This window comes from Zeus faber (genome assembly GCF_960531495.2).
Source record: "Zeus faber genome assembly, chromosome: 16".
In the NCBI taxonomy this organism is placed as follows: domain Eukaryota; kingdom Metazoa; phylum Chordata; class Actinopteri; order Zeiformes; family Zeidae; genus Zeus; species Zeus faber.
The window spans coordinates 2,891,592-2,910,166 of record NC_137202.1 but is presented as its reverse complement, the minus strand read 5'-3'; the positions used below and the strand labels follow the sequence as shown (position 1 = coordinate 2,910,166).

At 43.7% G+C, this 18,575-nt stretch overlaps 1 protein-coding gene across 1 annotated transcript in view; it reads right to left on the bottom strand.

Moving 5' to 3' along the window:
* loxl4 (lysyl oxidase-like 4) overlaps window positions 1-13,522 on the bottom strand; it is a gene marked incomplete at its 5' end in the record, with an annotated part of 28,247 nt that extends 14,725 nt beyond the window's left edge. Inside the window, 6 exons of the mRNA XM_080016998.1 lie at window positions 2,643-2,820; window positions 2,913-3,126; window positions 3,212-3,250; window positions 11,748-11,962; window positions 12,082-12,383; window positions 13,213-13,522. Coding sequence (XP_079873124.1) covers window positions 2,643-2,820; window positions 2,913-3,126; window positions 3,212-3,250; window positions 11,748-11,962; window positions 12,082-12,383; window positions 13,213-13,522 — 1,258 coding nt within the window. The remainder of the gene's footprint in view (window positions 1-2,642; window positions 2,821-2,912; window positions 3,127-3,211; window positions 3,251-11,747; window positions 11,963-12,081; window positions 12,384-13,212) is intronic.
* Window positions 13,523-18,575: the final 5,053 nt, after the last annotated feature.

The following is an 18,575-nucleotide window of genomic DNA, read 5'->3' as shown; positions in this document are numbered from 1 at the left end:
CCAATCATTTTATCTTCCGGTTTGAACAGTGGAGACAGCAGCTGGGCGACCTGCTGCCAACTCCATGCGGCGAACGGTGGCTTGTTCGTTGTGAAAATACTTTAAATACATTTTGATAAAGATTATTTTGTGTTTCTGTTCTGAAATGATTAAATCATTGTATGACTAAAACTCAATGCACTGCTTTTGAGATGGAAAAATCTTTCGTTCGGGTCCAATTTGAGGCAATTAAAATGTTTTGATTATTTGCGATTAATTGCAGAAATATCATTTGATTAATCGCGATTAATCGGTTGACATTCCAATTATATACAGTACACACTGTATATATATATATATGTCTATGTATGAAGTATGTATGCCTTTGTGCAAGCCAGCACTCCTACAGACTGGAGGCCGAGATACGTACTGTATACCCCTGGAGGTCTGTCTGTCACACCCTGGTTCCCTCAGCGGACCATAACCTCTATCACATCATCACATCGAGGCTTTTCATCCCAGTGGGGGTTCCTGCACAGACCGGGCTCGCCGCTTTCTTTTGTCCCTTCATAAAATTCCCAGACACATTATCTTCACACAACTCAACTAAGATGAGGAGATGAGAAAAAAAAAAACCCCAAAAAACATTGATGGAGATATTCTATTCCTCATGGAAAACCTTTCATGACGCAAGAGGTTACCTTTGGAAATGGAAGGGGCAACGACAGTGTACAGTGGGTATTATCTGTCCTGGCGTTTTTCAAAAGATGTCGTAGAAAAATGTTTTCAATGTTTTCACATGTTTTAAGCGCTTGTACAAAACAACATCCAACATACACTCAATCCATTCCGCCTGTTCGCCTTCCCGTGCAAGGCTTCGTTCTATCATCAGCAGTCTAATTTCGGCATTTTCCGACACCATATAGACCTATATTTATGCGGCCTACATGGCACTTGGAAAATTATATGTGACAGTAAAATGTCTAAAAAGCAGCATGTAACAGAAAGGAAGCCGTTAGATTTCTTTGATGTCCAATGACCCTGTTTTGGCTCCAGCAGGGTAGCCATTGCAACATTGTGTGCGTGTGTGTGTATGTGTATGTGTGTGTGTGTGTGTGTGTGTGTGTGTGTGTGTGTGTGTGTGTGTGTGTGTGTGTGTGTGTGTGTGTGTGTCTCAACACAGGAAACCCAGGATAGGAAACCTTAATTTCCACGAGGGCCGAGACAGAAGTAATAAGATGTAAAAGAGGTAAAGTTTAGAGGTAAGCCTGGTATTTTTTTAAACCATGGTACAGCTGTGGAGCCCACATCATGCTAGAATTCGGAGAATGGGATCATTAACATACAAACGCAAATAAACATACATCCACGTGTACATTGGCATTGGGCATACACATGACACTTAAAGAGCTATATGTGGAGGAGGGAGGAATATGGTACAAGATCAGAAGAAGGGTGAAGGCTTTTCATTCCATCCTTGAAAATTACAATACAGCTGCTACTGAAAGCTTGACCATGTGCCAGAACCTCCAGTGTACAGTACAAAATACACAGCGTAGTGTGTTCTTCACCCTGACAAATGTATGTGTTGACAGCCAATAAGATTGCAAAGCATCCCAGAGGCTTTAACATCCTGCAGCGCTTTCTAGTATGGTTTTGTCTCCACTGTGTTTTTCCACTTCTGCTCCATCCAGCCCGAGAAAACGCAAAGGTAGCGAAAAAGGAAAAGTGACATCAGCCGCAGAAAAAACAATATGAGGAGTTGAAAGGTAAATGGGGGATTGTTCAAAGCATAGAAAAATATATCCCGTGTGTGATGAACCGCACGGCTAAACCAGCAAAACCGGCGTCTTACATTTCGTCTTAATCAGCGTGATAAGAGACTACACCCCGGGCGGGCGGGGTGGGGAGTGGGGGTGTGGGGTGGGGGGGGGGGCTGCTCTCACGTCGCTCCCCCCCCCGGATAGGGAAACCGTCGGCCCAGCTGGAGGCCGAACGGGCCAGACTGCCCGAAAAAACTTCAGAAAGTGATGAAAAAGAAAGAAAGAAAGAAAGAAAGAAAGAAACGGAGAAGGGCTGTCATCACTAAGAGCTGCTGGATAAAAGGGATTTGGTGGAATTGAGTAAGATCACATCTGTGACTTGAATGAATAAAATGCTAGTGTAAACCACAATGGCTTAGATTGTGGTATGATATTGTGTGTGTGTGTGTGTGTGTGTGTGTGCATGTGTGCGTGCGTGTGCTCGTTGTTTAGACAGCTGTTGGGCTCAGTGTTGAGCACATATCGCAACCGGAGAATATAGTCTGTGCTGAGTTTACTGGCGAGTGAGGAACACACACTCTTCCTCTCTGCAAAGCAGGTGTAGAAGGCTTGATACCACTGAAGTCACCACAGTCACCACTGTGACTTCTCCTGGAATCCAGTTGTAAGCATTCTTTATAAAAACCCACCCTCTGCAACTTTCAAGTTCAAGTTCAAGTTCAAGACATTATTTGTCACATACATACACATACGGTCGTACATATATGCAGTGAAATGTCATGACACCCGGTGATTACGCACAAGCTCTATAAGCTGGAAAAATACTCAAATGTGGGTGGCACCCCGGGTTGAGTTGGAGTACATTTCCCTTCCCCCTGAAAAAGTTGGTCTTCGTCTCACCTTGTCCCATGTAGGCTGCGCCCAGGGCTTCCTGTGCCGTACCGAAGCCCAGCTCCCTGCACACCACACTGGCCGCCGTCCTGTCCCACATGTGGTCCACGATGGTGCCCCATTTCCCCTCTTTGAGAACCTCCACACGACCCTCTCCGAGCCGGGGCCCAGCCTTCAGACGCACAGGCTGGAAGAGACGCAAAGTACGTTGTCATGTTCACAAATACCTACTTAGACGACTGCAGATCTACAGTACATGTGCTCATCCTGTTGTCTTACCACCATGGGATGGGGGGCCTGGGGTCTCCCGGAGGAGATGCGTGAGAACTGGGGTCCTGGCATGCACTTGGCCACGGCGTGCCTCCCGTTCTTGCAGGGGGAGTGGCTGCGGGGGATGGACAGCTGGGCGTGGCACTCAGACAGGCTGGTCTCTGTGCCTATGCAGTGCACCTTCTCTACCCAGAATCCTTTCTTCTTAGCCATGAGGCTCAATCTGAATGGAGTGAAGACATAGAATTTAATAACTAGACTCTAGAAATGACTGAATAGTGGTTACCGGAAGTCCTCTTTGTCCCTACCTTGTTGTAGGATCCGCGACTTTGGTGTCCCATATTTTCCTAAAAAGGAAAAAAATAAAGTTAGACGCATATTAGCGGCACCTGTTCTGTATATTTGCACACACACACACACACACACACACACACACACACACACACACACACACACACACACACACACACACACAAAGACATTAAACATAAATACTGAGGTCTGTGGATTGTTTCAATTTTTTTTTTTTTTCAATTCTAATTTTGTGTTTTCATATGCTCTGTTACAGTAAAAAACATCTCACCTGGCTTTAAAAGTAAAAATATCATTTGAACAAATGTAAAATCACACACATTTGTACACAAGCCTTAGGTATATCAATAGCCACTGGAAATACGACCCAGGCGTCAAAATTTGACCTCAAATGATGCAGAATAATTACATTCTGTCCCTAATAGCTTAGGCTGGATATACAATTTTTGATACACAGCTCTAGATATTCTATGGTATGGTTTAATTAGTTTGGAGAAACAGGGTGGAGTAATCAAGTTCCTTCTTACTTCCAACATACTCCTGATCTGGTTCCATACTGTATGTGGTGACTTTTTGCTATGATCTAATTTTCCCCCACAAATATGAAATTATTGTATTACGAGAAAGAGGGTTAGGTTGTTTTAACTTATTAATGGGTTCTTCTGAGTCTTATGCGTTCCTCACTGACCATACTGTAAAAATAAATATTCAACCCATGTTAAAGGGGACCTACATGATGATGAAAAACTCACTTTTTCAGTGCTTGTGCACATACATTTGGGTCTCTGATGGGCCTACTAAGACACAAACTGTGAAATAAGACAACCCAGGCAGTTTTTTGTGAGCTGTCTATTTCATACGTCATGTGGTGAAACAGGTCGTTCAGATTTTTCTCCCAACTATACGTCACATTGTGTCTTGTTAGAATTTGAACCCCCTCATCTGGATTGAGCACCACCGCTAGCGGGTTGGGTGGCTAAGAACTATGCTAAGAGCTTAGAGCATGGGAAGTGCTCTGTTGTTGGCTGCACAGACCAGCACAAATCTTTTAAAAGAAAGAGTATTTTATACCAACTGTCTTTGGAAAAAACAGCAGACGATGGAAATGTTATATGAAATGTAATAAATGTTGTAATATTTTTCACCTCAAATTTGTTCAGAAAGAGATTTTGGTGGACTGATAAGGTGAAATACTTGAAAGTATACAAACTAAATACCACGAACCCGGAACTCTTGCTCAAGCCCTATTGGCTCAGAACTAGGGGCCTCAGGAGGGTGGCGCCACCTATTAAACAGACCGTCCTGGAACAGGATGGCTTGGAGGAATGTTAGAATAGCTAGAATGCCTAATCTGAGTGGTATTTTCAGCAAAAAAAATCAAAACATGTTTTGAGGACCCCTGAGACAAATACTAACTTGTTGAGAAGGAGCATAATGGGTCCCCTTCAAAATACCCCACATAAAATAAGCTATAAGTGTCTCTGTGGTAAGGCTGGGGTTCAGTAAGTGGGATACGGCTTCAGTTTGAGGAAGAATGTGTCGTTCCTGTTCTCACCTTCCTTAGAGATGTATAACAGGTAATAGATTTTGATTTAGTGGGGTTAAACTGTAGTTACTCTACATTCATGTTTTTAAATTAAAATTTCAATTTATGATGCAGCATTCTATACACATTATAGGTTGGAATCAAGTTATATGGCAATTTAGCCGTTCTCAAAATAGCAAGCTGAAATTGAAAGATTTCTGCAAATAGATATGTTGTTCTCATATTAGTGGCTTTGTGCATTTGCATGAGATATCATGGTCACCAATTAGAGATTGGAGTTAAAAAGCTATTTTCACCGTAACAGGGATTTGTGTGTAACTGCAGGATGTTCAAACTATAAAAAGACTATAAAACATTTTGAAACATGCCTTTAGTTTCCAAGCCCTGCCATAGTCGAGGAAAAAACTGTATCCTTCAGCCTCGCTGGTGGACTACATCGCTCAGAAATGAGGGTTTGCCCCGGCACGCACGTACGCACAAACAAACAAACACTCACTGGTTCTTTGGCGCTCAGCTGGGCTGCACGTCCAAGCAGTGCCAGAACCAAAAACAGATTTATGAAAACAGACAGTTTGACAAACCAACAGGGCCAACAGCGTGGACGGACATCTGTTCCCACAAAGACCAGATCAGAACAGTCCCAGAGTGAATGTTAATTTACATTTCTTCAAACACACACGCATGCAAGCGAGCACGCTACTGTGGGTCTACAGATAGCTCGCATGGTGGTCAGATGACAGTACAAGACAAATACAAACCAAGCAATACTACCAATGTAGAGGCATCCATTCCAATGCATTACTGATTTGAGAACTTAATTTCTATTAAAAGGGAAATAAGCCCTTAAAATGTTTTGAGCTACCATCAGCTGTCATCATTGTAACGTCAAGTGTTGGGTTAAATTATGTCAGCGTTCCTGACTTTCCTGATTTCTCAATGAGTGACTTGACTTCAGAGCCTCTTGGAAAATAAAGAACAGCATTGCACTTTGTCACTCTGGCAGCACCCTATTGGGGCCAAATTTGTGCCATTTTTGCACCCGCGAGGTACTCATTTGACACCAGAAGTAGAAAATAAAAAAAACATTGTACCCCTAAAGGCTGAGGGGCCAATTCACAAAGCAATTACGCGGCTTTTGCGGCAGCTAAACCAGCACAAAATAACAGAAAAAGCGAGCGCGTTATTCACAAAGCACTGCAAACGGTGAAGTGCACCCCTAACTGCGCTGCCACGCAAATAGTGTCACGGTGTACCGGTGCTATTTGCATGTATTTAAATTAGGTGTTCCTCTTATATTTGGTGAAAAATCTGCCCATTTATATGCAAATGAGGCTCGTGGCAAATAGCTTCCAATTCACAAACACCAGCGCTAATATCCACATGCAGTTAACGTGAAATTATTACTGTCTGCAGAGAGCTGGTGTAAGTGAAAGTGCAATTGTATAAGGGGTGTCACGCCCAGACTTTCCAGTGATCTGAAAATAATATTTTCACATTATTGTTATAATTGTTATTCCTGTCACGGCATCTGTAGGTAGTAGTCCATGGTGGTTTTCAAAATGCACTCCAAAAGCAACTTGTTGAAACTGTGAATACGTTTTTGCACAAATAAGGCGTTACAAACGTTGACAAAAACGGTTCAAGAATTCCTTTTCAACTCAAAAGATATCGAAAAAACAACTAAAAGTTATAAGGAATAGTGATAAAGCCCCCCCCACCCCCACTGATGCAGGGATTATTTACTTTGCCACATGGATAATTGCGATCAGATGCAAAACGAGGGCAAATTGCACTCAGCAGCAAAACTTTATGGGTATGTTTGCGCTGGCATATCATTAGTGCAATATATTGTACCGTTTGATGTTGTCATGCGTAAAATTCACGACAGATCAGCGCATGCACGAGACCTGCGGTGAGCGAAGACATGGCGTATTGAATAACTCTTGTAAAAATCACTCAATGCATTCACCATGTGACTCTTAAGCTAATCACTTCGCCAAAAGACACAGAGCGGTATACACACACACACACACACACACACACACACACACACACACACACACACACACACACATGCAAATGTCCTGTGAGGCAGACATGTCTGTGACTTGTTTGTGACCTCACCACAGACCTACCAGTTTGTCTCCTAATAACTCCCGCATTCTAAACCATTTTTTTACTGACGAGGAACGGCGTCCCAAAGCCTGTCATGCAATTTGACTTACTGTTCTGTTTGTTGATTTTAGTTGTCTTACAATGACAATTTTACCAATAAATTTCACACTTCATGAAATAAGGTCTGCTCCAGAGGTTATGATTCTAGCAGCTATTTGTCAGTAGTATTGTACATGAGCAGGTATACTGTAAAAGTGTTCTCTGCTTCTAGCACCTCCCATCGACGGAGTCCTTTCCATCACTGGTTGAAAGACAAAGATCACAAGAAACTGATCATGCCCGTGCAGAGATGTTATGAGGGGGAGATGTTAAAAGAAAAGAAAAAAAAATAAAGGTCACATGGACCTCCAGCTCCAGTTTTAGGCATTTTGCCGCTCTGGGCAATCTGTTGACAGGGAACAGGGGACGGGGGAAAAGGGTGACTGAGAAACTGTTCCCATTACGCACAGTGTTTTGTTTAGCTCCATAAGGAAACGGAGCAACACAGCGGCGCGCCCGTGATCTGCGCTCCACTGTGTGCACGCACCGCGTGTGCGTGCACCTCGATGGGGCACAACAAAAAGGGCACCATGGGGCAGAGGGGAAGGTACTCGTGCAAACCCCACACCCCCCAGCACGTACCTGAAACTGACTTTAAGCAACCTAGCCAAGACTGGGTGATATATTGATATAATATTGATATCGTGATTTAAGACTTTTACAGGGACTTTTGGTTATTTAAGTATCATGATAGTTAAATGTTGCAGGGCTGCATTAAAGTGAATTGATGCAATTTTCTGAATTTCATAGACTGTTCTAGCTGATGAATGGTCATAATACCCACATTACTGATGATTGTTTCTCAAATATTTATTGCATGTGAATATCTTATGGAAGCGCCAATCGTCATCCCCAAAATTTGCCAAATTATTGATTTTGAGGAATTTCTGGACCAATAATGAGATTTCATTTTGTTAGTATCGCCCAACCCCTAACCCTAACACATGAATATGAGCTAAAGATGGCATGAATATAGTTTGTAGTAAGCATTAACATATATTAACCTGCAAAATAACAATACAAAAAATATAAATAATATAAGAAAAGTTTTGTTAAAGAGCCCATGTGAGGTCATACATAAAGCATCTGTAAGAAAAGAGCACTAACTGAAATTGTGACACAAACGTCTCAACTCTTGGCATAGAAATCTGGATTCCACGCTCTGGGCTAAACCCTAGAAGGAGCCATCGGCATGTACACAGAAATAAAGAAAGGCCGCCAAAATAAATTAGAGAGATCACTGAGGAAGATCACACAGACCTAAAGACATCAAACCGGACTTGGTCTCAAGAAACGTCACCACCAAAGTGAAAGATTACACCTCCACCAAGGTGTAAGAAACGCTTCGGAAATAGTCATAATTAAAATAGAAGTTAAGTCTTCCAAATCAGCCCAGCAACAGGGAGAGACAGACGGCCGCTGATACAGCGAGCTGCAGCTAGAATTGGGAAATATTTTAACACCAGCGAGAGAAAACCTTCTCTCTCTCTCTCTCTATATATATATATATATCCCCCTCTCTCTCTTTCTCTTTCTCTCTCTCTCTCCCACTCTCTCTCTCTCTCTCTCTCTCTCTTGCTCTATTTCTCTCTCTCTCTCTCTCTCTCTCTCTCTCTCTTTCTCTCTCTCTATCTCTCTCTCCCACTCTCTCTCTCTCTCTCTCTCTCTCTCTCTTTCTCTCTCTCTATCTCTCTCTCCCACTCTCTCTCTCTCTCTCTCTCTCTCTCTCTCTTTCTCTCTCTCTATCTCTCTCTCCCACTCTCTCTCTCTCTCTCTCTCTCTCTTGCTCTATTTCTCTCTCTCTCTCTCTCTTTCTCTCTCTCTATCTCTCTCTCCCACTCTCTCTCTCGCTCTCTCTCTTGCTCTATTTCTCTCTCTCTCTCTCTCTCTCTCTTGCTCTATTTCTCTCTCTCTCTCTCTCTCTCTCTCTCTCTCTCTCTTTCTCTCTCTCTCTCTCTCTCTCTATCTCTCTCTCCAACCTCTTTCTCAGCTATAATTGGGGGTTGTTTTTTAGACTCAGCAGAAAGCCTGGAGTGCCTCCGTCCCACCCAAACTGTAATTACAGCATCTTCAGAGTCGCATCCAGGAGACGCAGCGGCCAGGGGACCGGGCTCAGTCTGGGCATTCTAAGAATGGACGGAGCGACGGAGAGTGAGGTGGAGAGGGGGAAGAGAGGGAGTCGGACTGGTGGCCGTGCAACATGAGTGGCGGCTGGTTTACTTTTGGTTTGCGTCTTTTCCAAGGCTGCTGTGTTACGCCTAAATTTAACATTCAGGTCTTCTTCTTTCTTTGGTGAATTGTGCAAACGTTATGCAATTACATAGGTGGAGGTGCAATTAAAGCTGTAGTTTGCAGTTGTATTACAATTAAAAAAGCCTAAAGATAGAAATACATCTTGGGGCGAATCCTGGGCAAAAGTAAATAGTTTTGCTTTCATATTTAAACTTTTGATTAAACCTGATCCATGAAAAATAGGATAGACAGCCAAAATTATTATTTTTTGCTTGTTGTGACAGTCTACATTGATTTGCCCAATCTTGCTCCACAAATCACCATTTATTCGTGTAAAATTCCCATGGGCCATAAAAAAACAGCCACTTATGCCTCAAATGAGACAGTAAACAGGATGTGAGCAATCTAGAATAATGTCTAAGATCAAGATTGCTCTGTCCTTGACAACTAAACATTTCAATTTCAATTAGAGACAGCAACCCAAAACCTGCAGAGTGAAAAACAGAAGCAAACAACACCGTCTTGTTTCAGGGGAGAACACCATCTACAGCAGCAGCGATGGGGCCAAACCGGAGGATGCCGTGAGCCAGGATAGAACCAAGCCAAGCCGCGGGCACTCCTGCCCCACAGCCTTGTTATTCACGCAACGCAACAGAACATTTGACATTGTGATATCAATCAAATGGCATATAAATGTAGCCGTGTACGAGCTTTTTCACTCTGTGTTTAGAAGCTGCTATGTCGGATTCGGTATTCATCATTACGGCTGAAAATAACCGGTTGTGGAAATATTCCTTAAACCTCTACTCCGTTGGCTTAATGGAAAGGGTTTAAAAACAGTGTTCTGGAGGAACAGGAGCGAGTGGACTCCCAGCAGGCTTCACTCCAAGTCCTTCAAGCTACAGCGTCCTCTTTCCGCTCTGTCATCGCTCTCCGCTTGGGTGAGTTGCCAGGTCTGCTACGAGACGGCCGCAGAGATTGATCTGCGCCTTCCAACCAGTTGGTGTCGCGCCACTAAATGTCAGTGTCGCCATCCCCGCTACCTGGCTGATCTGGGCCGTCCCAGAAATGTGCAAGGAGCAGTCGGCCAGGTTGGGAGCCTACACTCAAATAAACCATACTGTCAAGCCCATGTGCATCCTTGACGAAGCGTATTTCATTAAGGCACGGTTTACCTGATAAACAATAAGGCCCGTTTATAGCTTCCCTCTCTGTTTACAAGGCACCGAGAAGATCAGGGGAGATATACAGGAGCTAAATTCAAGGACAATGCCAAAATCCTTTACGTGTGTGAGTCATACTCTGATATGACGGCAGTTTGGAAAGTCTATAAAGCAGTTACAAAAGTCCATAAAAGAAATAAATTACCCACAAACAGTAACAGCCTTTCAGCAGAAACTGGAATTGAGTATCTAGACGACGGAATACGTGCTGTGGCCCATCACTGGTTGACTCAGACTCGTGCTGGTTGCAGTCAAATGAGCGCACAAGAACGTTCCTAGATCCTGAATCACCAAATTCTGGCATCACTCTTAGTCGCACAATCCAGCGGGCGTCCCATCCCTGGCAGTCGGGCTGGTAAGCGGAGAGGCAGACGAGTCTTCAGTCTCAGCTAATGTGTGGTCCTCTTGTGGCTCGGAGAAAAAACCATCCCGAAACCACCTTCTATTTTAAGTCTAGGAAGTGCAGTTATGTGTCAAAGGGTCAAAGGGAGACACCCATGGCCGCCATATGATATATTCCAGGAGGTGGACACACACACACACACACACACACACACACACACACACACACACACACACACACACACACACACACACGTCGGCATGATGTGCTTTTGGAAAGAGCATATAAAAATAAGGAGATTAATTATTGGGGTTAAATCTGCAAAGGGAGCAGTAAGACCGACTGTCAGCAAGACAGGTCGCTTCCCAGCGAGCCTCATTCCACTCTGATAGCCGTCACTGTACCACACCGCAGTATCGATGGGACAGTTAAATAACAATCAGCGGTGATATTACACCCCCTCGCAGGAATCCAAAGTTAAAGTCGAGCAGTTTGTCTGAGGGCTTAAGCTGACGATAGCATCAGAGAGATAGAGAGAGAGAGAGAGAGAGAGAGAGAGAGAGAGAGAGAGAGAGAGAGAGAGATGGGCAGAGGAAAATAAGGGGGAAGAAAGGGAGAGAAAGACAACAAACAAAACACCAAGTAATGTATGAGCAGGGCATAGAAAGTATAAAGTAATGGGCTGATCGGATATTTGCAGAGGAGAGAAGTGTATCTTTGCACTTCTTCACAGTGGAAGAGAGGGAGAAATGCCTTTATCATCACCCTGGGGCTAAGGATGGGGAGAGGGAGAGAATAGACTGGGGGAGAAAGATAAGCCCGGCAAAGGGCCTTTAGTCAACATTGCATATGATTTTTATTCTTTTAACAAAGGAATGAGTGGCGCAGTTTGCACTCCACAGATAATTGCCTTGAGTTCAAGATGCTATGCACGGCCAACAGGTCCAGTTGGATGAGGAGAAGGTTCTACTTACTTGTACGTCTTTGCGTTGTGCTGGGTGGCGTCTGGGAAGCCAAGCATCCCACACACCACTCTGCTGCTGTTCAGGGTCCATCCCAGGTCACACACCTGCCTCCATCTCCCAGCGTGCTTCACTTCCACTACACCCTCTGGGACGAGGGTCTTCTTCTTGGTGGACATGAGGATTGGTCGCAGGCGCACCTCCTCGATCCGAACCTTACTGTGACCCTGAGGGGTTGGGGTTGGAGGAACCACATGATTAAAGGTCTGATCCTTTCAGGCAACTCCTTGAGAGAAGAGAGAGGAACGTAATTGAATGGGACAAATGGGGACCCACGCATCAGTACCTGGTAGGGGTGCGGCCTATGAAACCTGGGGATCTCCTGGGGGTGGCCGTTGCCGTAGTAGCCCTGACTCGGTGACCTGCGACTGGCCAGGATGTTCTGCCAGTGGGGGGAGGGGCTGGCGTCGGGCCTCAAGGCGATGGAGTGGGGCCTGATGGCGGCCTCGTCCAGTCTGCGCTCCGGGCTACACACCACCCCCAGGTCCTCCGTGTGTTTACAGTCATTCACTCCCCAACCGTTGTGCTTGCAGTCCTTCAGGGACTTCTCCGAGCCGTCACAGCGCACGTTGTCCATCCATATTTGCCCTGTGGAAAAGGGAGAAACAACTCACTTCAAAGATTATTCTAGCTATCCAGTGCGGATTGATTTTTACAATTTACAGACAAAGGGAGGTGTCTGCACAGAGGCTCCCACACGGTTCCTAAACACCTAGCACTTGACTTTTACGGGCAGGCTGATTAAGGGCTGCACCTCGGTGGTATGTTTAGTAAATAGATTTACCAAACATGCAGTATTTCACAACAACGTCTCAAGGCAGGGTGCCGCAGCTCCTGCTCCATGATTCCACTCAAGCCTCTCTTTAATTTGGATTTAAAAGCAGCAATAAAGAATGTCTATAAACCACAGCAAGTGTAGCACAACTCTGGCAAGCGAATGCTGTCATTATTCTAAAACAAATGCCCTTTTTCGGCCCATATATTTGCCCCGCCAGCCTGCCAGCCGGCCATAATGAGATGTAGACTCCAATCTTGTAACAACTTATCTTTGTAGCTTTATGACGGTTCAGTTGTTGCACGGTTGGCTATTTTGGATGTCTCAATTGGTGGTCTTTTTATGAAGCCATGCTCTTAGGGTGTTGCTGAGCGAGAGTTTTCTTATGGTAAAGTAGAGGCACAGCACTGGCTGTTCAGAAGCATACAACAAGCTGTTTTATTGTATGTTGAATACTCCACAGAAGGTGTATTCTATAGGTCAGGCATACTCAACTTGTTGTCAAGCTGCTAAGCTGACCTTTTGCAAATCTTCCCCCCGACAGAATGAAGTTGAATAACCCTGGAATAGGTAAGCTATTTAATTGCCATGGCGATCTAACACATAAAATACTAATATATCACAAAAAAAGCAACCTCTCACCCTCTCCCTCTCCATACTTGGCGCTGTGTGCCCACGTGACGCCACTCTGGAAGCCCAGCTCGCGGCACACCACGTTGGCCAGCTTGATGTCCACCTCATCGTCACAGACAGTCCCCCACGTGTTGTTGTGCAGAACCTCCACGCGCCCCTCGTTCACTTCCCGCGCAAAATTCCCCGCCAAGCGAACCTTGGCGGCTGGGGCGCGAGCTGACCTGCGCTGCGATGGCGATGACGTCACCCGCCCTGGCTCAGAGTGCACATGGGAGAGCAGCAGGACGGCGCTCAGACAGAGGGTGAGCGCGAGCATCATGGCGCCTGGCTGGGAAGAGGCCTGGGTGCATGAGCATGAAGATGGGGTTTGACTATCATCTGGAACGTAGACCGAACATTGCACCAAATACATACAAAGGGGTAAGTGGTCTAAATTATGAGAAAAATATGCAATTACTGCGCATTTGCAGAAGATAGAATTCAAGGAAAATTCTGATGTTTTATCACTGGGAGTCATACCAAGTGACAGGGTTAGTGACAGACTGATTAAGATATTATAAGTTGATCCAGTACTGAGAGAATCGCTGAAAGGGCAATGGCGACCACCTTCTTCACCGACTGCGATTAAACCGGCTGCAGCTGCAGTCCCCTGAAACTATTCCATCAATAATGGATCTATTTAAAATATTCAAAATCAATTCAATTTTCTATTATGCCAGTCCCTCAGCTTTACTCCCAATGATCGAAACCTAGAATAAGATGTCGATTAAAAAATCCCGTAGTTTTCCTTTGGTTCTCAAGCACTGGACACTGGAAGTGTAATCCAAGAGGAAGGCAGACTTTTTAAGACAGGCCAATGGTGACATCATCTGGACAGAGTGAGACAGGTAAGCAGCCGAGAACAGTGTGAGGAGGCTCGGATAAACAGTAGGGCTGGGCAATGTATCACTACAATATCAATATTGTGATATGAGACAAGATATCCGCTGGGATTTTGGTTAATTGTAACATGGTGATATAGTTAAATGGCATATATAAGGTGGCATTAAAGTAAATTAATGCAATTTTCTGAACTTCATAGAGTGTTCTAGCTGTTCTATTCGATGACTCTACCTGGCTTGGTCATAATATCCAGAACAATAGTCATTGGATCATGACAGTATTAGGTGTAGAACTGAGCTTTTAATACTATCTGACAAATACAGGATTTGAGGGTTTTTTTTCGTAGACCTCCATTAACATATCTCAGTTTCCAACGTTCATCAAAGTGTAAACGGATCAGCAGAAGCCAAAGCCTCACAGTTAGGCATACTTTCTCCCACATGTCAAAAGTAGACATATAATCAGTGTTATGGCTCTGCTTTAGGAGGCCTGGTGACGTTCAGCGTGGATAACGTTCCCCCCCAGGCTCCCCAACAGTATTTAAACTCCGCGAGACAGAGAGATGCGCAAGTTGTAACTGAAGGTGAACAAAGTGTCACCGGAAGGACACATTACACTGAACCACCGTGCAAAATAATTTAGAATTTCAGGAAGAATCACATTCATAATTAATTGTGAAAAACAAAAAAAAGTGTTATTTATGTTCTATTTTTGATAATTATTCAGGGGATCTCATAAAAGCAATTCTGCTGATTAACATCTAGACATATATATATATATATATATATATATATATATTTTTTTTTTAATATATATATCTTTATTTATATATATTTTATATATATATATTTTAACATATCTATTCATTGCCTCCTAAATCCAAGAAACATGAATCGAAAGGAACAACGTCTGAAAGTTGGTTTTCCTTTTTGTTCATTGACTACTAAAATAAGGGAAGCAAAGTGAAAAAAACAATGGGCCTGGGATCATAAATCAGAAAAGCAAGCCATAAAATGCAATACATAAAACATTTAGAATGAGATAAATAGATAAATAAAAGCCAAACTTAGTGTCATTGAACTTAATTAAATTGAAAATAAAACTGAATTGAAAATACAATACAATACAATACAATACAATATAATACAATATAATACAATGCAATACAGATAAATTAAATTAAATTAAACCCATGTAAAGAAGATAATGAAGGTAAGTTGGGACTCACCTAGCAGACAACAGAGGCTTGCAGTCCTGGACGGCTCTTGCTAAGAGAGAGTGAGTGAGCGGAGGAGTTTGCTTTCTAGACGTTCTCCTTAGTCAACCCTCCCCTCCTTTCTTTACCCCTCCCTCCCTCCCTCCCTCCCTTTCTCTCCCTTCATCCCTTTCCCTTCTTCCTGCTGCTTCTCTTTCCACACTCCCTCTCAACCTCTTTCTCTCGCCCTTTTAGTCAAATTTAAATGGGCAATCTGAAATAAATCATATTTTTATGGCTTATTAAACTAGCCATGGGGCTGTGTGGTGGGGGGGGGCAATCCTACCCACACTCTTTAGGAAGGCGGTTACATTGAATATTCAATTTACTCTTTTCTTTTTGCTTAGTCCTCTTTTTAAAATGCATCTTTCATGGAGGCATTGAGATTATTTCTTGGTTTCTGGGTCAGTACATGACACATTCCACTCAATCATTTATCACAGATGAAACCCCCAATAAACTATTGAATCCACAGCAACCAACGTGTTCTCACATCGAGGTATGTCACAACGTCACCGACATTGATGAGGACCAATGAAACTGAAACACGACGGATGAATGAAGAAGGAAGAATCACGTGCCAGCGCCCAGATTCCACATCATTCTAACGTGGGCGGACGTCCTCAAACGTGACGGCTCCGGGCTTCGGAATGGCTTCAAGACGTCAAGCACCCAAACCGAGTATCCCCAAAAAGAAGCCTCCTGAACCCGCAGGGGAGATATTTCCTTGTTGAGGTGACCACAAACCACCACCACCACCACCACCACCCACCACCCACCACCACCACCACTCTAAAATAGGCCCGACCTCCTCATCCTTCGCGGGGCTGCTATTGCTGAGGTTCTGGCTCCAGCCCCTTCTACGGTCCGTGGACCAGGGCAACACTTCGTATGGTCCTTTTTTTTGTTTTAGAATTTAAACCAAATTTTAATTCAAGTCTCTAAATAGAACCGGGTGCTTGCAAAGCGGCACAAGGTTGGACTTTCCTTTCAAGTGTGAAAGGTCATCGCTTTAATGGCCTTGAAGCTCTGACTTTAATGCCTTTTGGGACGAGTTTACGCCACACGTGTCCACTAAGGTCGCTGTACTTGTACTTGTTTGGATGCTGTTTGTTTATCTTAAAGTCATTTTGGCTGGGTTTTGACGAAATTAGCTACAGAGTTTATATATATATATATATATATAGAGAGATATATTTTGCTTACTGGGCTGTGTTGTGTTGATAAAGTGTATTTCGGTTTGAAAGCAAACCTCAGGGGCACCGTTTTAAGGCAGCGCGGTCTATTCCTAGACATGAAAAATTACAATCACAACAGGGGAGGTGGGAACAGAAAAAAAACATTACTGTGAAAACACAAACACCGCGCCGAGGTGTCACACGTTTACAGCTTTCCAACAGGTTGGAAATCTGTGGTGTACAGTAAATTGCCTATACGGGTAAAGTATTGAATGTTCATGTCTCAAATTATGATGCAACATTCAATGTATCAAAATAAATGCAAAATTTATCGACGTGAAATATAGTTCATTCAACGCATGTAAAACGTATATTCAAAATACAATAAAAAGATAAATGTTTATTTTTTCGTTGACAAAACAGTGGTGACATTGTCGTTCCCTGAATTTAATCCTGGAACAAGTATAATCGTGTAGTTGTCTTCAATAACTTTTGAGAACAACCTTGACCCGATTAGAAGCTATATCGTCTGTTATCTCCAAGCCATCAATATGGAGATTAGTTTTGACATGGGGTCTATAACCTACATTAAAACCAACTTAAAAAAAATCATAATCAAGCACGGAACTGTTCTCTCGGGATGGAGTCCATGAATCCTGGTTAATTGAAAGACTTTATATAAACAGGATCCTGCTAATTCTTTGTACTGGTGATTGAACATAGTTTCACGCTCATCCATTAATATGGAACAATGTCTATGGAAAAATAAATGTGTTTTTTTTACCTTGAAAGTCCTCCTAATTCTCCACTCTATTCAAACACATATTTCAAACATATGTATTTCTTAAAAATTGTCATCTCTGCTACGCACATGGTCTAATGCAATCTTTGAAGATGGGACTGAGAGGTTTGTGTGTAAGTGGTGTGGTTGGATGTAAGGGTGAGGGATGTCTTTGCAGCAGAGGTGGATCTATACAGTAGTGTTCTATGCTTGTACAGTATATCTCTATACATGGTTTTAATACCTGAGTTAACTTGTACTGTATGTCCCATTATACAACAGTTTGTTAGAGTCCAGTGGTTTGATATGACAGGAGGCCATTATACCGTGACATCACACTCCTTCTTGTGTGTTACTGTTTAAGTAGAGCCTCTCAAAGGCCTCACACAGCGCTTGGTTTACAATAATGCATTTCAGTTTTAATTCAAGTAAAGCATTACAGGTGCGCCGACGGTTGAAAGCCCACTCTGTGTGTGTGTGTGTGTTGCAAGGACATTCCGGGGGCCGGAGGGCTCGATTATCAGAGCGCGGCGCCCCTCTGCGGCGGAGCACTCTCCCTCTCTCTCCCTCCACCTCTCTAATTACGCCGACGGAGACGGCTCTGCCCATGCCCGCAATCTGCGGAGGCATGAAATAAATACATGCTCTCCAACAATAAACAAGTGCCTTTTCAAATCACAGCACCGCCTCACTCTCACCACTCACACCACCACCGCCCCCACCGCTTTCGTAAGCCTTTCCCCTCCGTAATGCTTTCACTTGCATTTATGTGCATGCATGTACAGTATGAGGCGGACATTCTTGTGCTGTATGTGCTATGAAAGGGCAGAGAGCAGGAAAGTCAGCGCATCATTGGCGTCTACCATAAAATAACACTTTATTAATCCCCAGGGGAGAAGTTGACAGAGAACTGTAAGTAAAGAAAAAAAGACAAGTAATTACAAATTAAATAAATATAGACACATAACCAAAGGTTAACAGGAAGTACAACTTGTACACTCCCTCTATCTCATGCTTGTATGAGCAGGTGGCATCAGTCTTTCTCAGCGTGGATACAGACATGGATGCCTTTCCCATACATTCTCAGATGCGCCAGTTGCATCTACCTCTCCCATCGGTTTGAGTGGTTTCACATCCTTTCAGCCAGCCACAGCACTGTTTCCCGCCAGTGATGACAGGGTTCCCAGATGCCCCACATGGGCCCCGCGGCTTTGATCGACCTCTTCAATGGGAACTAGTGTCTCAGCAGCGGGAATGACTTAAGGAAAAGTTACAG